This window comes from Bacillus rossius, chromosome 1 (assembly GCF_032445375.1).
Source record: "Bacillus rossius redtenbacheri isolate Brsri chromosome 1, Brsri_v3, whole genome shotgun sequence".
Lineage (NCBI taxonomy): Eukaryota > Metazoa > Arthropoda > Insecta > Phasmatodea > Bacillidae > Bacillus > Bacillus rossius.
The window spans coordinates 3,233,788-3,251,569 of NC_086330.1; the positions used below are offsets into that span (position 1 = coordinate 3,233,788).

General features: G+C 41.9%; 1 protein-coding gene across 1 annotated transcript in view; it reads left to right on the forward strand.

The window, feature by feature from the left end:
* LOC134528611 (LIM/homeobox protein Lhx3) overlaps positions 1-17,782 on the forward strand; it is a 74,226-nt gene that overhangs the window by 17,088 nt on the left and 39,356 nt on the right. The window contains exons 4-7 of the mRNA XM_063362363.1: positions 12,215-12,389; positions 15,430-15,632; positions 17,047-17,055; positions 17,482-17,665. Of these exons, the coding sequence (XP_063218433.1) occupies positions 12,215-12,389; positions 15,430-15,632; positions 17,047-17,055; positions 17,482-17,665 (571 nt within the window). The remainder of the gene's footprint in view (positions 1-12,214; positions 12,390-15,429; positions 15,633-17,046; positions 17,056-17,481; positions 17,666-17,782) is intronic.

Genomic DNA, 17,782 nt, shown 5'->3' on the forward strand with positions numbered 1-17,782 from the left:
CGTGATCGTCATAAGCGTGACGTAAATTAAGTTCGTCCATGCGAAACAAAACTATGACATTTGCGTTGTCTCGTAGGAGATGTTTTGGAATACGACTGTACGTCTGACACAGGTAAACGCAGTCTACCTTGGCGTGTCTGCCCATGGAAAAGTACTCTTGTATTATGCCTTGTTTCTCGCACATTACATCGTCGAAAACAAACACGGAATTAGGCTTTGCTTCGGCGGTAGACACCACATCGGTATTATCGCTAAACGGAAAATACTCCAGACCATCCACAGATCGTAGAACAGTTGCTAGGCGCTGGTACTTTGGCTGTTGCAACGACTTGGAATACAAGTAAACGTTCTCGAACCGAAGACCATTTGGTTCCTCCAGTAAACTCAGTAAAACACACGTCTTGCCACAGTTGGACGGACCCGCCATTATGCATCGTACAGCAGAAGGCAACAGTAAGCCATGTCGTGATTCACGCGCACTAAATACATCGTCTTGCGTAATGCGCACGGGCAAACACACGTCTTGCTTGACGACCTGCATTGTACTAAAGTAATTGTATAAAATCAAACACATTTATACTTTCTGGTCAGTTGTGCGTAATGACTCGAAGAGGTAAGAACAAAAAACACATCGGTGCGGGACTCGTAAACTCGCTGATAAACAACCTACCATTCGAGCTACACATTCCCGGCTACAGATTTTGCGGCCCCGGAACTAAACTAGCGAAAAGGTTAGCTCGCGGTGACGTGGGCATTAATTCTCTCGACGAAAAGTGCAAGCAGCACGATATCGCATATTCATTAAGCAAGGATCTGGAATCCAGGCACCGGGCCGACGAGACATTGGCACAGGAAGCCGAAGATATAAGTAAATCGCCGGACGCAGGACTAGGAGAGAAAATCGCAGCGTGGGGCGTATCTAAGATCATGAAGGCAAAGACGAAATTAGGACTGGGCGCTCGTCGAGCCGGCTCCATCAAGTCAAAGACTAACTCGCGCAAGACCAAACGCAAGATCGGTGCAGGTGTGCAAAAAGCCAAGCAAAAATTACAGACTCTCGACAAGAAGATTATAGGAGGATTTCTTCCTTTGCTTTTGCCTGCATTGGGTGTTCTCGGCGGCCTCATCGGTGCAACGAGCGGTATAGTGCGGGCAGTCAACACTTCGAAGAATGAGCGCAAGCAGTTAAAAGAAGCACAGCGACACAATGCCAGCATGGAAGCCATTGCCATCGGTAAAAAAAACGGCGCAGGACTGTACTTACGACCTCACAAGACAGGCCGAGGCATGAAAAAGAAACGAATGAAAAAATCCTAAGTTCTTTGCCGAAACGTCCGCTCACCAACGTAGATTTAATAAAGTACGCACGCAAACTTAAAATAGCAAATTTCCGCGGCGTGTTTATGCGAGACACTTTGCCCAGCAAGCCAAAGACACGTGAGTGCGCCATAATTAATTTAGACACGTCGGCGGGTCGAGGCACGCACTGGGTGGCCTATGTAAAGACTGGAAACATGGCCGAGTACTACGACAGTTTCGGTAATTTACGCCCTCCGCCAGAACTTAGGTTGTACCTGGGCCGGTCCACTACGTTGTTTTACAATTACGAAACGGAACAGAGGCCAAATCAAACAAACTGCGGACACTTGTGTCTTCGCTTTTTAACAAACAAAAATTAGCTGACCAATAAAAATTGCTACTTAAAGGTTGTGCAGTGACGATTATTTATTAGTCATGTCGATAACACTTACCTTGACAGGTCACGCATCTGAGCTGCGGGCGGTTCATTTCCCGCCTCTGGATTTAGACGGAGAATGGTGTATCGGACTCGTAGATTTTCAAACGTATAATGCCATACCGAACATCGACGAGGAAAACTGCAAGATATGCTTCCTGAAAAGCGATGGGACCGCTCATGAAATACGGTTACCTGTTGGCTCTTACGAAATAGATGACATTGCAAATTACATCAGGGATATGTTACCACAGGATGTAGACTTTCAACTGCGTGGAAATCCAAACACTCAAAAAAGCATTCTAACATGCAGTGAAAATGTCGACTTTACGAAACCTGGGACCATAGGTACGATGCTCGGATTCGAATCAAAGGTGTATGGTACAGGAAGAACGTACGAATCTACGCGCGCAGTAAACATTTTGCCTGTGAATGTCATAAGAATAAACTGTAATTTGGCAAGTGGAACGTATCTCAACGGAAGACTAAGCAACATGCTGCACGAGTTTTCGCCGATGGTCCCGCCAGGATATAAACTGGTAGAAGTACCGCAAAGTATCATTTACGTTCCAGTCGTCGTGAAGTGCGCACACGAAGTCGTCGTCAGAATCGTTGACCAGCGAGGACGATTGGTGAATTTTCAAGACGAAGAAATTACATTACGTCTGCACTTGAAGCGATGGGCATAAAGTTCGTAACACCGAACAGTTATAAAAGAAATCGTATTGTCGTGAATAAGAACAGTTCTCTACCAGACATCGGTGCATTAACACCTGACAACATAAAGTATCTTCTCAGTATTGGACAAGTGCCGAATAAATATGGAAGAGGAAATCCTTAACGTGGAAGATCCGGTCATTTTTGATGACAGCATTACGAAAATGGAATTGCACGAGTACCAGCCTTTCCTGCTCGGACCGTACGCACTACCATCGGAAGTACGCATTGCTGTACAGCACCAAGATATTTGTACTTTACCTTCGCAGTCATTTCTACGTATAAGAGGCACGCTTACAAAAGCGGATGGTACGCACCCGACAACGACATCAATATCCTGCAATGGTATTCTTCACCTAATCGAACGCATTACTTATGTACTCAATGGTGTCGAGGTAGACCAGACGAGAGATGTAGGCATAACATCTGCTATGAAAAATTACCTTTCGCTCACGCCAAATGAACTGTCTGCTGCAAAGATGGCCGGTTGGGCTCTCGAGGATGAATATAAGCTTCCGGTTTATGCCGAAGGGAAGTTCGAAGTTTGTGTTCCTCTGTCCATGCTTCTCGGATTCGCTGAGGACTACAAGCATATAATCATTAATTCGAAACAAGAGCTCGTACTGCTTCTAGCCAACACGCACATTAATGCAATTGTCGTCGCTGCAGAAAACCCTCAAGATGTCTCGATAACACTACAGTCTATCGAGTGGATGCTGCCCCACATCCAAGTGAGCACCGTTGAGCGAGTCAAGATGTTGAAGAACATAGAAAATGGCAAGAACTTCGATGTGCCATTCCGATCCTGGAGCCTGGAAACTTATCCTGGCTTGCCTCATAGTCAGCGTATCAATTGGATAGTAAAGTCCAGCTTCGCTACGGAAAAACCAAGATACATCATCGTCGGACTTCAGACCGGAAGACAGCTTAATGCAGGAGTAAGTCGCTCCATATTCGATAACTGTCAAATACGTAATGTAAAAATATTTTTAAACAGCGAAAGTTATCCGTACGTTGACATGAACATGGATTTTGAAAGTGGAAGATTTCTTCTAGCATATCAAATGTATGCCAAGTTTCAGCAAGCCTACTACGGTCGGATACAGTCACCGATACTGAGTCCCGACAGTTTCAAGAACAAGGCACCGTTAATGGTGTTTGACGTTTCCAAACAGTATGATTGTATAAATTCAAACATCATCGACTGTAGGATCGAGATAACGACTAGCGGAAATATTCCGCCAAACACCTATGCTTTTTGTCTGATACTTCACGATCGGCTTGCTTCGTACAATTGTCGAGACAAACTTGTGAAAATTCTGACATAAATACCGTTTCGTTTTCTATGATAATTTAGTTACGACCGAGCATTGCTAGCGACAAGATGTACTGCAACCTGCAAGGTTTCCAGAGTCAACATGGATTCGTGCTCAAGGAAATTAGCGTCACCTCTGGAGACAAGACTCGAACCCGCAGCTTCCGACCTCCGTATCCGTGGAAACTACTAGACGAAAAAAGTAAACGGTCGAATGAATGGTTATGTAAATATTATCATGGACTAGAGTGGGACGAAGGAAAAATTCCGTACCACCAAGTGAAAAACACTATTGAAGATTTACTACTGCAAAACGAAATAATCTACGTCGCTGGACCTGAACAGAAGAAATGGCTACGAGAACTGTGTGACGTCGGAGCAGCTGAAATTGTGGATATACAGACCGACTACGGCTGTCCTTCCCTGCGCAAGCTTAGTGCAATATACGCCGTGCAGCTACGTGACAAGTTTGAACGTGTCTGTGCCTGTACAAACTCGCAGTTAATGCAGAAATGGCACACACAGTGTTAGTAGGAGCCTGCATATATAAATGGCGTACATACGTACATGCCTTCAGTTGTCGTTCGACCTGCAAGAAGATGTTTACGTTTCATCCTGCTAACGTGTACGTGAGCGCAAGACCTAGCTTCAGCAGTGTCGAGTACAGCTACTGGGATTCCGGGTATCTACGTACATATACAGAAACCTGTAATGGAGGCGCTCAGCATTGGCGGTTTGCGCACTTTCCTGTGTCCTACGAACCGACCCAGCAGCTGGTAGATTGTTGCGAACCTGGAAACTGTGCCGTCTATCACATGAGACCACACACAATCCTTCCTGCCAGCATCGCTGAGGTTGTCGCCTCGTCTGCATGTGCAACACCAAACATGGACGTGTTGCAAACTGTTGCGGCCTGTGATGCTTCTACGCAGACGTCCAAACGGTGTGCGTCTCATCGTCGCAGTTCAGGCAGTGAATCTGTCCCAACTAGCACTGAGCCAAAGCCCAGGTGTAGACGTGGTCACAGACGTCATCGACCATGTCTTGTCGGAGTTGTCGACATCGCAGAAGATGACCAGCTGGAAACCTGTGTTCCTGATCCCGTGGCCTGCGAACCAGTTGGAACCGGAGTCGACGAGACAGTTCGTGCGGCATTAAAGACTTTGCTTGTGAAAATGCTTGATTCCTTAACCTAATGTGTATTTGTGTATGTTTTATAAATAAATGTGTAAAACTTGAACTCGTGTGTTTTTTATTTCTATAATTTTTAGGTATCTAATAAAAAAATAATTTTAAATACAGACATTATTTTGACTCATGTAGCATACCAGTAGACCGTGGGTATATAAGCGAGGTTCGGACGACTGGACCCGCAGTTCACCTCTGGCCGCGGTGCTGTACGGACGTGCTCTCTCCATTAAGTTTCGTGAGATTTAGTTATGTCGACCGGAATAGAAAGTTTACCGTCAGCAGCGGGGACCTCGATGGCAGCAACGATGATGGAGACGGAGATCCCGATACCATTAGCAGAGGAGACCATGGCAGCGGAGGGCTCAATGGCTGAGGTGACGACAGCTGTGAAGATCCCGATACCTGCTGCAGAGGAGACAACGATACGTGTTGTTCCACCATCAGCTGAAGTTTCACCATCTGCATTCCAGACTTCAATTAATGAAGAGCATACATCGCATCAATGCAAATATTGTGGTGCATCATTTACTAGAACTTCAAATGCGCGCAGACATGAAAGAAGCAGCTGTCAGAATAATGCTCAAAGAATACTGTTTCAGTGCAAAAAGTGCAATAAACTAATTTCACGTCTCGATAGCTTACATCGTCATTATAAAAAATGCTCCGAGACGTATAATGAACATGGTTATTGATTTGACTCATGTGTTGTACCGGCTAATGAGACTATATAAGTGAGACCCTGGTGATATGGACTTCAGTCCGTCTCTGGCTGCGGTGATGAACGGCTCGGATAGTTAGACTTGTATAACATAATAGACCAGTATCTATCTATTCTTGAGAACTCGATGGCATCATTACCAGTATCAATACCAACCTGGATCGAAGGTCTACCATCATCAGTGCAGAGCACGATGACATCGACGTCTACAGCTACACCTGCTCTCTCAGCACAGCAGGAGATTTCGACGCGTGCAACATCTTCCGCAGAGCAGACCTTAACGGCTTCAGAAGTTAACATGTCAGCAGTGTTACAATGGTTGTCAACAGTTCCAGTGGCATTGATGAAGGAAGGAGCATCCAACGGTGTTCCATCACCCGACTGCACATACTGCGAGAAGATCAAAAACTTGAAATTACGTGATTATGTAATACACAATTGTAGTGGTAACTCTGAACGCATTAAATATCAGTGCAACAGGTGTTTAAGCAAGTTTATACACTATGGAAGATTAAAACGGCACCTCAGGAATTGTGATAGACTGGCTGTACATTCATCGGAATCAAGCTGTATATTTTGTAACAAAACATTAGCAACTATTCGAAGTGCAAAACAACATGAAATATATCACTGTCCTTTTAATGAAGTCGATAATTCGGCTTTGTGTGAAAATTGTGGTGTACCAATATGTCGACCTGATAAACTGAATAGACATTTCAAGTCATGTAAAGGACTTAGTCCGTACAATAAGAAGACTGTTTGAATCGAGGAATCCAAAAGGCTTTAGTAATTTGTCTGTGTATTTTTTTGTACTTGTAGTAGTGTATTGAATTTATGTAATAAATTTTTTTTAAAAGAACTTGTGGTGTTTTTATTTTCTCAAACCTAACACTTTTTTAGTATTTTTTAAATTAAAGTTGTTTTGTATCGGCCAGGGATCGAACCAAGGGCCTAAGTCGATCTAATCAATCAGTATATGGATTACAAATTTATTTAATGATTTCTGAACTATTTCCCGGATCTCTAGCATTAAAATTACACATTTCCAATATGGTGGTCTTGATGTCTGATAGGATGGTGGTCGTAGAGGATTTAGAGTCTCTTTACGAATGTTGAACATGGTTTATTTAAATTATTATTTTTACATAAGATTAAACATTATTGCAACGATCGGGTATCGAACCGAGGACGGGAATCGATCGAATCAATATGTAAATTAATGAGTGATTTATTTAATGAATTTTGGAACTTTTCCCGAATTTCTAGCTAAATAATTACGGATTTTCAAGATGGCGGCCAAATGACAAGATGGCGGGTGTCACAGCAATAATAAATGATTACTGCACTCTAGCGGATACGAATTAAACTAACATGTCATCGGCGCACTCTAGCCGACGATACAATGATGATGGCTTCCAGCATCGAAGACAAGATGGCGGACATGACGTCATACTAGGTGACGATATATATGCTTTGAAAAAAAGTGGTGGGAGTCAGTCTGCCTGCAGTCACCTAGGGGGAAGGATCGGTCGCCATTTTTATTTTTTTTCACTCGTCGGGTTCGAACCGAGGACTCCGAACTCCGTGTCGTACATGTTTGTTTTTTGTAATTATTTTATTAAAATTTTATTAAATTAATTTTTTTATAATTTTTAAAAAAAATTCGTTAAAATCGGATAATAAATAAAAAAGTTAAAGATGGCGGCCGTAACGGAAATTGCAACGATGACGTCATCATCCAATATGGCGGAAAACACATCGCCGGAATTTTCTAGAACACAATGACGTCATTCAAAATGGCGGATCCAAGATGGCGGATCCAAAATGGCCGCCGTGATCTACTTGTCCCGTTACGTTATGTCCCGTTACACTGTGTCCCGTTATGCTGTGTCCCGTTATGCTGTGTCCCGTTATGCTGTGTCCCGTTACACTTATACAAGATGGCCGCCGTGACGTCACAATCCAAAATGGCCGCCGTGACGTCAGAATCCAAGATGGCGGACACCGGCACCGGCACCACAGCCTGAAGCCTGATCTCGGACCGTCATTTACATACTACTCATGTTGACAATGATTTTTTCTTTTTTTTTTCTAAATAAGATGTGCACTTATTTTGAAAATCATATGTGCAAATTGTTATCAAGAAGTAATAAAATTGAGCTTTAAAGCGTGGGGAATGGAGGTGAGGTCGTTTTTGGAAATCTGATTTAGACAGTGACATTCATAATGTTTGCAGGTCAGGTGTGCAAACTTTCATCAAGCTCAATATAAAATTGTAGAGGTGTATAAAAATAATACTAAACTACACATTTATAACTATCCAATTATTTACTCAGTTTGTGTTTCTAACATTTAATTTTATTGTAAGTAAAAATATAAAATGATTCAATAGCAACCAGGGTCGGCGCAACTAGGCCTGCCAACCGCCATATCCACCACCCTTCCCGTAACCAAGGTGACCAACTCTGCGGATTCAAATTACCGACAATATCGCTGCCGACTAGCCGGCCCTGGCGCTTGCCTTGTGTGGAATAACAATACGCGTTTACAGTTATTATAACAATCAGGTTAAGAATTAACAAACAATAATATAATTTTCTTAAGTTTAGTGTTTAAAACGTAATAAAAATTAAAAAAGGGGGTTGTCTGTAAAGTCGGTTTACGGACGATAATTTTACGTGATAACGTCATAAGAAAACATTGATGAAAATAAACAACGGAAACCACATTAACTTTTCACTTCACTTTACAAACAGTTGACAAAACTGTTCACGTGTAGGTTGTGTGCTGCCTCTCAGCTTGTCTGCTAGCAGTTATTCAATGTGCAATCCTGGGATTACAACGTTGTTTTAAAATTGCGATTATTTATAGTCGTGACTATTAAAATTAATGGAAATTTTTTCCCACGACAGAACTATCACAAGGATTTATTTGGTACACGGAAATGCTTGATACGTAGAGACCTAAAAAATTCGCGCATTTTTTCGTGAAATGCTACAATTCAAATAATTATACCTTAGAGCTGCTTCTGCCATTGGTTCACTGTTATTCTGGAGTAATGATGGCCAATTAGAGACCCTCACTCATAGAAGTGTCGAATCACAGGCCGCCCAGTCTAGACGACTCACAAGTCAACAGCCAATGAACAGTTGGCATTTACCCGAGTGTGTAGAGGATTGTGAGTTCGCATCACCGACATGCTGTATTAGCAGTAAGTGAATGTAATTTGACCACGTTATTACATGACCTAGGTCTGACAGCACTGGTAAATCATAGCTAGGTAATGAATTTTGACGTAATTTTGACATAACACTGGCATCTGTTGTGACTAACAAATGATGTAAGGATAAATGATATCATGCTGACATCGTACTTATATAATACCAAAATCATTATTTACGTACATTTGAGGTAGAAATCATGTCATATTACTAGAGACCGGAAAATTTCGCGGGTTCAGTGACCTCCAGGATAGACTCCACTATCCTCTACACACTCGGGCAAATGCCAACTGTTCATTGGCTGCTGACTTTTGAGTCGTTTCGACTGGGTGGCCTGTGATTCGACACTTCTATGAGTGAGGGTCTCTAACTGGCCCTCATTACTCCAGGTTAACAGTGAACCAATGGCAGAAGCAGCACTAAGGTATAATTATTTGAAATGTAGCATTTCACGAAATGAATCCGCGAATTTTTCAGGTCTCTACATATTACACATTTAAAAACAAAGTTTTAAGTTTTCATTTCTGTTGACAGTCCCCATGACTGGCTATTTTTTTTTGTGACATGGCCTTCTCATGAACCAGCGCTGCGTCAAGCATATCCCACAAGCAGTTCCCAATTCACGGTGTTGTCAAAACAAACATTCGCGGGTTCGAATGGGTTTCAGGACAGACTGCATAGTACGGTGTACATTCATCAATAGGTCTTCCATTAACTGTGAGGTTTCTCTCGGCCATCACGGGTAAGTTTTAAGACTTGATGGGGATGTTCCACGTGACCTCGTACCGGCGAGCATGGCTGTAAGGTCGACCTGCCAGTTGTCGCCGAGGGCAACTCTCGCCTCTGTGTCTGCACAGCTCACTCAGCAACTTCTAGGCATACACTGTCACTGGGCGGTGTTGGCTTGGATTGCATAGTTTTTACGTATTTCGCTTAGAAACTTTTTAAAACACGATCTTTGCCAACTGACAACAATCATACTTAAGTTTGATTTCATACGCTCAACATATTTTGAAACTGAAAGTTACGAATGATCATCAAAAGTTTGATAACATAAAACTTGTACCAGAAAAAAATATTTTATAGCACAATGGATGTAGCTACAGTTCATTACATGTTTATATAGGTAATTATAATATTAAGTACTCGTTATTGCCCGGACGTTATGCAGCGTGAATAGTTTTTTCTTTTCTTTTTCAGAAATACAAAATACAACTTTATAATGTTTCGTTTAATGAATTCAAACAACAGATGGGTGGGTGATTAATAATTTTTTTTTTCGAAATCAGATGGAGACAGTAATTTTTGTCTTGTTTTAAATATCAAGTTTGCAAAATATTAATAAATTTTAAAAATATCAGGACAAATTTCACACTAAACTAGTGACTCGCATTACCATTTACTTACAAAAATTCTACATTGCTAAAAAAAAAAAGGGGGGGGGGTCACATGGCCGTGAGATATCACTGTTTTCATTGATCTGCCTACGGGTTGGACACAGTATTATGCCACGCACTTATATATTTTCAAAACTAGATCACGTAAGCTCAAGAAAAGTACAGTAAAAGGTATTTAATCTGGAATTATATGGTTTTTGCGCATTGTGTAATCCGGCACCGATCGAGCACCTTGCATTCAGATGTTTCCAGGAGGCAGGTCGCTCCACTGCTCTGTGTGTTTGTGTTCGCTCAGAGTTTACACTTCAGTCCAGTGTCTGCTCTTTCCCAGCGGGTTACACTTCACCACGCATGCAACGGTAATAATTGGTTAAATAAGACCAACGCTCATGTGTATTAGCTCACAACAACTTGTTTCAAATCCCAATGCGCGTTATATTAATTTTCTTTGGTACTCTCGCAAATCTATATAGAGATTATATAACCCGGCATAACCACTGAACGGCACAACCATAGTATCAAGTATGCTGAATTAAAAATGTTGTACACATTTATTTTTAAATTATACATCTCTAATTACGTATTTATAATCGTGATTTAGAAAAGCTTGACATTGGTGTGAATAAAAGGTTTTACCTGATCAGTTTAAAATTGTCCTGAACTGCAGGTATAATGTAATAATTTAGTAACTAATAGTGATTGGTGGAATCCCAAGGTTCTCGAATCCGAAACTTGAATACCAGAGAGTACTGTGAATACACACATCGAATCCCAGCCTAGGTCTCAATGGTTAAGAGTAAAATAATGTACGAGAAATGAAAAAAAAATATTAACTATGGTGTTAGAACTTTCAACCCCTTGATTTATTTTTTTTTACAAACTTATTTTTCAGAACTAATACATATTGTAATTATATTTATATAATTGAATATTAAAAGAACACTATCTTGGGGAATGGTAGCAGGATAATCTAGTAAGCTTCAGAGGTTATCAGTGTTGAATGTTTCGTTCATTATATTTCCTGTAATATTTTTTCTTCTAATAGTAAGGATGTGATTGTATTTGAGGATTTTATGGTATTTGAGTAGTAGGTGGTATTTGAGGATTTTTATGGTATTTGATGATTTGATGATTTCAGAATAAGAAGAAATATAATATTGAAAATAGGCTATTCCTCTAGTAAACATACATAACGATGATTTCAAAGCTTCATAACTTAATATTCTGAAATATTTTTGCTTAACCAGCTCATTTGAATATTTCTAAATGATTTCGTAGTGGTATTTGTTGAGGATTATATGGTATTTGAGGATTGATGGTATTTGAGGATTGATGGTATTTGAGGATTGATGGTATTTGAGGATTGATGGTATTTGATGGTTTTATTGTATTTGAGGTTTTGAGGGTTTGGTGGTATTTGAGGATTTGAGGGTTTGATGGTATTTGAGGATTTAAGGGTTTTATGGTCTTTGAGTATTTGATTGGCTCATACCTAGTAACTACATACTAATTGTTAGAGACCGGAAAAATTCGCGAGTTCATTTCGCGATAGGCTAAAATACAAATAGTTATACCTCAGTGCTGCCTCTGCTATTGGCTCACAACTCACCTGGATGACTCTGGGCCAATTAGAAACACCAGGCCAAAGCTGTATCGAATCACAGGCTGCTACGTTGGGACGTCTCACAAGACAGCAGCCAATGAGTGGGTGACATTTGACCGAGTGTACGTAGAACTGTGGAGTTCATCCTACAGGTCATTGAACCCGAGAATTTTTCCGGTCCCTACGTAATTGTTCCAATGTCCTTCGTGGGACACAGGTGGTGGTTGCGAGCGAGGGTGCGAGGGTGTGAGGGTGCGAGGGTGTGGTGGTGTGAGGGTGTGAGGGTGTGAGCGAGCGAGTGAGGGGGTGTGTTGCAGCGAGCATCCCCAAGTGCGGAGGCTGCGACCAGCTGATCCTGGACCGCTTCATCCTGAAGGTGCTGGACCGCGCGTGGCACGCCAAGTGCCTCAAGTGCAGCGAGTGCAGCGGCCAGCTCAGCGACAAGTGCTTCGCGCGCAATGGCCAGGTGTTCTGCAAAGAGGACTTCTTCAAGTGAGTCCCTCAGCCGGCCCCACTCTCCCCGCCAGCCTGTTCCGTGCAACCTGCGAGCTGCAGTTTACAACTGTCACACTGGCTCATGCGTTCTGCACAGGCGCGAGAGCCGTGCTTGGTCATGTGCGGACACAGCTCCTTTTATGTGACAACGTCTAATAAATCTATGAACACTGGCTGCACGCACGAAAAAGGATGACTCTATGTCCCGTTACGCACATTGTCCCGTTACGCTCATTGTACGCTTGCGCCGCATCTATCTCTCTTCCACTCGATTGGAACAACCATCAATTTGACTTTTTCGAGGCATATTCAACTTGAAACACTCCCATTCGTTTCCTACTTTTCCTATCATCGTCCTATCCTTAACAGAATAACACAGATTGGAAGAAGTTAAATAGCGAACATGTATAAAAGTTATAGTTAAAATAATCTCTTCGCTAAAGTAATAAACATATTTGAATTAATGAGTGCAAATAAAAGTAAATTTATCAATTAAATTGTAGATTTTATTTCACTCCTTCTTTGTAAGTGATAATTCAATAAAAATGATTAAATTATATTCATAAAAGTATGCAATCATTTAATAAATTTTTGTTATGACGTCACGTTATAATATTGTCCGTAAACCGACTTTACAGACAACCAATTTTTTATGTGACAATTGCAAAATAAGCTTAAATAACCCAAAAAAGGTTGTATGCCAAACGTCCAGCGCTTAAAATAGTTAAAGCTCATCCTCGGGTGAAATCACAAAAGAAGACATAATTAATATATATATGCCCTGAAATTCATATATTTTGCGCTATCCATTAGACATGTTTCACAAACAAAAACATTACATGCATATGAGACATTTTAATTTGGAAAAAAATTGCAAAAAAATGACATAGCGAGCAACATAACCTATAATTTATCATGTAGACCAGACTTGATAAGTAACTTGAAATTTGTTTCTTAATGTTGATGTACATGAGTTTGTTTAGTTGGAGTTAGGTATCTTAGGTTATGAACGTAAAAACTTGTATATTTGAATTATTATTAATGTTGGAATAAATATTTTTAAGCCTAATTAATAAGATAAACATTCATAATTATATTTTAAAAAATTATTTACCTATTCAAAAATTGTCACAATATTCATATTAATCCTAAACTCAATAACATCTTCATCATCTTCACAGTTTCCGGAAATATTATACCCATTATACTTCCATATAATGTACCTACTTTAGTGTTAGCAATAGTATATAAATCGTTACATCTGTTACAAGAAACTCAATAAAACACGAGTGTAATATCACTCGAAGAAACAACTTGTGACTTGTAAACTTGCACTTGCAATTAATTGCAAGAGTTTATGTGTAGTTTTATGAAAATTTCCTTGACTTTTCCTTAGCTACAAGGAAATTTAGTTGTGACTTGTAGACTTGTAGTTTTATGAAACAGGATTTTGGCTGCAACCTCCACCAATCTACGTTAGAATGCCCTTTACACCATTTGAATCACAAGCTGAGATCCATCCTGAAAGAAAGAAAGAAAAAAAAACACATCTGCTAAAGTCATAGATCCAAACTAAGTGCTCTCCAAATTAATGAAATAAATAAAGACACTGACTTAATTACGCAGTTATTATTCACTCGAAGATCTGTTTAAAAACACGAATAAATCAATGAGTTTAAGACACGGAAACAAACACATAGTATTCCAGAAACTCGCAAAATAATTAGCATGTAATGTTTGCCGGCTTCATAACTGCAGTGGATAATGTAGAAGAGCAGTCACCAAAGAGTCAACACAACAGTTCAGTAACCTGGTTCGGTTACCCAACTAAGCTATCACCAACAAATGTTCCGTATTGAGTTCTATGTGTAATCATAATAATAATTTATTAAACTATAATATACTCTAACTTAAACTTTAGGCATTGTTTATTATTATTTTTTATCCTTACATTTACATTACCACAGAGGCAGAACTATAATTATCTTATGTTAACCCGAGTTTATAAAATTATTTTTTTCCTAAAAATATATCTTATCTTAGATTATTAATATGTTATTTATTTTGAACACAGAAAGTTCCTCATTATTATGGAAGAAAGCGTCATTTAAAATGATTTTTAGAGAAGATAGTAAAATTCTCCCTTCACAAGTGAAAAAAGAGAAAAATTGTATTATATTACCTGACACCCAATCTATTGATGACACTAAAGGAAAAGGATGGGAGAGTAGAAGTTATTGAAACTTTGTGCCCTACCAAAATATTTTAATCACAATTTTAATGTTACACTGTAGTATTAGTACAGATGTAAGTGCAGCATTAAAAAAGAAAGTTATAAGTGCTAATAGAGGTTAATACAGATGTTGTAGTTAAAAACGGAGGTCAGTGCAGATGCTGAAGTCGTGAATGGAGGTCGGTACAGATGCTGAAGTCGTGAATGGAAGTCGGTGCAGATGCTGAAGTCGTAAATGTAGGTCGGTGCAGATGCTGAAGTCGTGAATGGAGATCGGTGGCTGAAGTCGTGAATGGAGGACGTGGCAGATGCTGAAGTTGTGGATGGAGGTCGGTGCAGATGCTGAAGTCGTGAATGGAGGTCGGTGCAGATGCTGAAGTCGTGAATGGAGGTTGGTGCAGATGCTGAAATCGTGAATGGAGGTCGGTGCAGATGCTGAAATTGTGAATGAAGGACGGTGCAGATGCTGAAGTGGTGAATGGTGGTCGATGCAGATGATAAAGTCGTGAATGATGGTCGGTGCACATGCTGAAGTCGAGAATGTAGGTCGGTGCAGATGCTGAAGTGGTGGGTGGAGGTCGGTGAAGATGCTGAAGTCGTGAATGGAGGTCGGTGCAGATTCTGAAGTCGTTAATGGACGGTACAGGTGCTGTAGTGGTGAATGGAGGTCGGTACAGGTGCTGTAGCCGTGAATGGAGGTCGGTACTGGTGATGTGGTTGAGAGCGGAGAGCGGAGAGCAGGAGTGCGGAGTGGCTACGTGCTGACGTGGCCGGTGGCGCGGGCGGGGCTCGCTGTGGGCGCAGGCGCTACGGGACCAAGTGCGCGGGCTGCGAGCAGGGCATCCCGCCCACCCAGGTGGTGCGGCGAGCGCAGGACCACGTCTACCACCTGCAGTGCTTCGCCTGCGTCATGTGCAGCCGGCAGCTCAACACGGGCGACGAGTTCTACCTCATGGAGGACCGCAAGCTGGTGTGCAAGCCCGACTACGAGGCGGCCAAGACCAAGGGTGAGGCCCGCCCTCCTCATACCTCTGCTTAGTGTTGGAGCTGCTTGGCGCTCGCTTGTGTGTGTACTAGAGAGCGGAAATATTCGCGGGTTCAACGACCTTCAGGATAGACTCCACTATCCTCTACACACTCAGGCAAATGCCACCTGCTCATTGGCTGTTGACTTGCGAGTCGTCTCGACTGGGCGGCCTGTGATTCGACACTTCCACGAGTGAGGGTCTCTAATTGGCCCTCGTTACTCCAGATTAACAGTGAACCAATGGCAGGAGCAGCACTAAGGTATAATAATTTGAATTGTAGCATTTCACAGAATGAATCCGCGAATTTTTCAGGTCTCTAGCAATTACTCTGTTCATTACATTTTTTATTTATTTTTCTTTGTTTGCTTTCTCCGTATGTCACAAACAAACCATATGCATAGGCAAGAAAGAATATCTCACAAACACAGAGTAAAACCATCTAAAATCATCCGATGATAAATGCTCTTTTAAAAACTATGCATCACATAATTTTCCATTGAAAGAATTATTAGAAAAATATTACGGAACAGACGAGAACAATGGGCTGGCAATGACGAGCTAGTTGTAAAGAATCAGAAAAAAAAATAGAATAAAAATTAAACGTGTTCAACACAGAAAAACAGACGAATCCAACGATACAAAACAGACAAACTCGAAACCTACAACGAAAACAGCACAGACAAGCACAGAAGGCTTCACGTTAAACAACAGTTGCGGTGATTTGTGAGTAGATGACAGTTCCCGAAACGTTGTGACTGCTTTGTCTTAGGAAGCTTGCTGAGTTAGTTTGTACTGTCGTCGGTGTGTAGCTCAGAATATATGTTTTGTCACACCGCTGGGTTCGACTATGCGTCTCTGTGTTGTCGTTCTGCAGTTCGAAAAGTCTGTTCCGTATCATTCTATGGGTTCGACTGTTTGTCGCTGTTTTTCCAAGGTCCGTTTTCGTCTGTATTTAATGTTTTTGAGGGAAATGACTTGTCGTTGCCAGCTTACTTTGTCTGTCTGTCTATTTTTATTTTTCTGATTCCTTACACGTAATTTTTTTTTGTGTTGCCTTTGTTTTTAAGTTTTGAAATCGGCGAATTTTGGTTTGTTTTCTGTGCATTTGCATATTTGTATTTTTTTTTATCCTTGAAAAAATTTCTTATGTCTCACGTTGTAACCAGAATAGTGAATGTAACTATTCAAAGAACAAACTTACTGCACTGAAGAGTGGACATATGAACCCAACATAGCACCAATTGCGTGTGTTCTGCCAATAGGCATAATACAGAGCACGCCTTGTGTTGTGTGATTGCTGCAGGTAGAGTCCCTGCTCAGTGCAGATTGTGTGTGTGGAGATAGAAGGTAGAGTCCTTGCACTGTGTGTGTGTGTGTGTGTGTGTGTGTGGAGAGATAGCAGGTAGAGTCCATGTACAGTGTGTGTGAGAGAATGGCAGGTAGACTCCCTGCTGAGTGAGTGAGTGTGATGCGTGCAAGCAGAGTCCCTGCTCAGTGCAGATTGTGTGTGAGGAGATGGCAGGTAGACACCCTGCCCAGCGAGTGTGTGTGGAGATGGCAGGCAGGGTCCCTGCACAGTGAGAGTGAGGAGATGGCAGGTATACTCCCTGCACAGCGAGTGAGTGTGTGTGGAGATGGCAGGTATACTCCCTGCACAGTGAGTGTGTGGAGATGGCAGGCAGACACCCTGCACAGTGAGTGAGTGTGATGCGTGCAGGTATACTCCCTGCCCAGCGAGTGTGTGTGTGGAGATGGCAGGCAGAGTCCCTGCCCAGTGAGTGTGTGTGTGGAGATGGCAGGCAGGGTGCATGTGCGCGTGTGGCCGCAGACGGCGGCTGCCTGGACGGAGACCAGCCCAACAAGAGGCCGCGCACCACCATCACGGCCAAGCAGCTCGAGACCCTGAAGCTGGCCTACAACAACAGCCCCAAGCCGGCGAGGCACGTGCGCGAGCAGCTGAGCCAGGACACAGGCCTGGACATGCGCGTGGTGCAGGTGTGGTTCCAGAACAGGTGAGTTCCCCTCCACCCGGCAACTGGTGTGCCGACAACCAGTAGTGTCGGCACAAGCTGCACGAACTTAAACTTGTTCCTCCTTCTGTACACTCCCATCAAACCTTTGTCAGACTC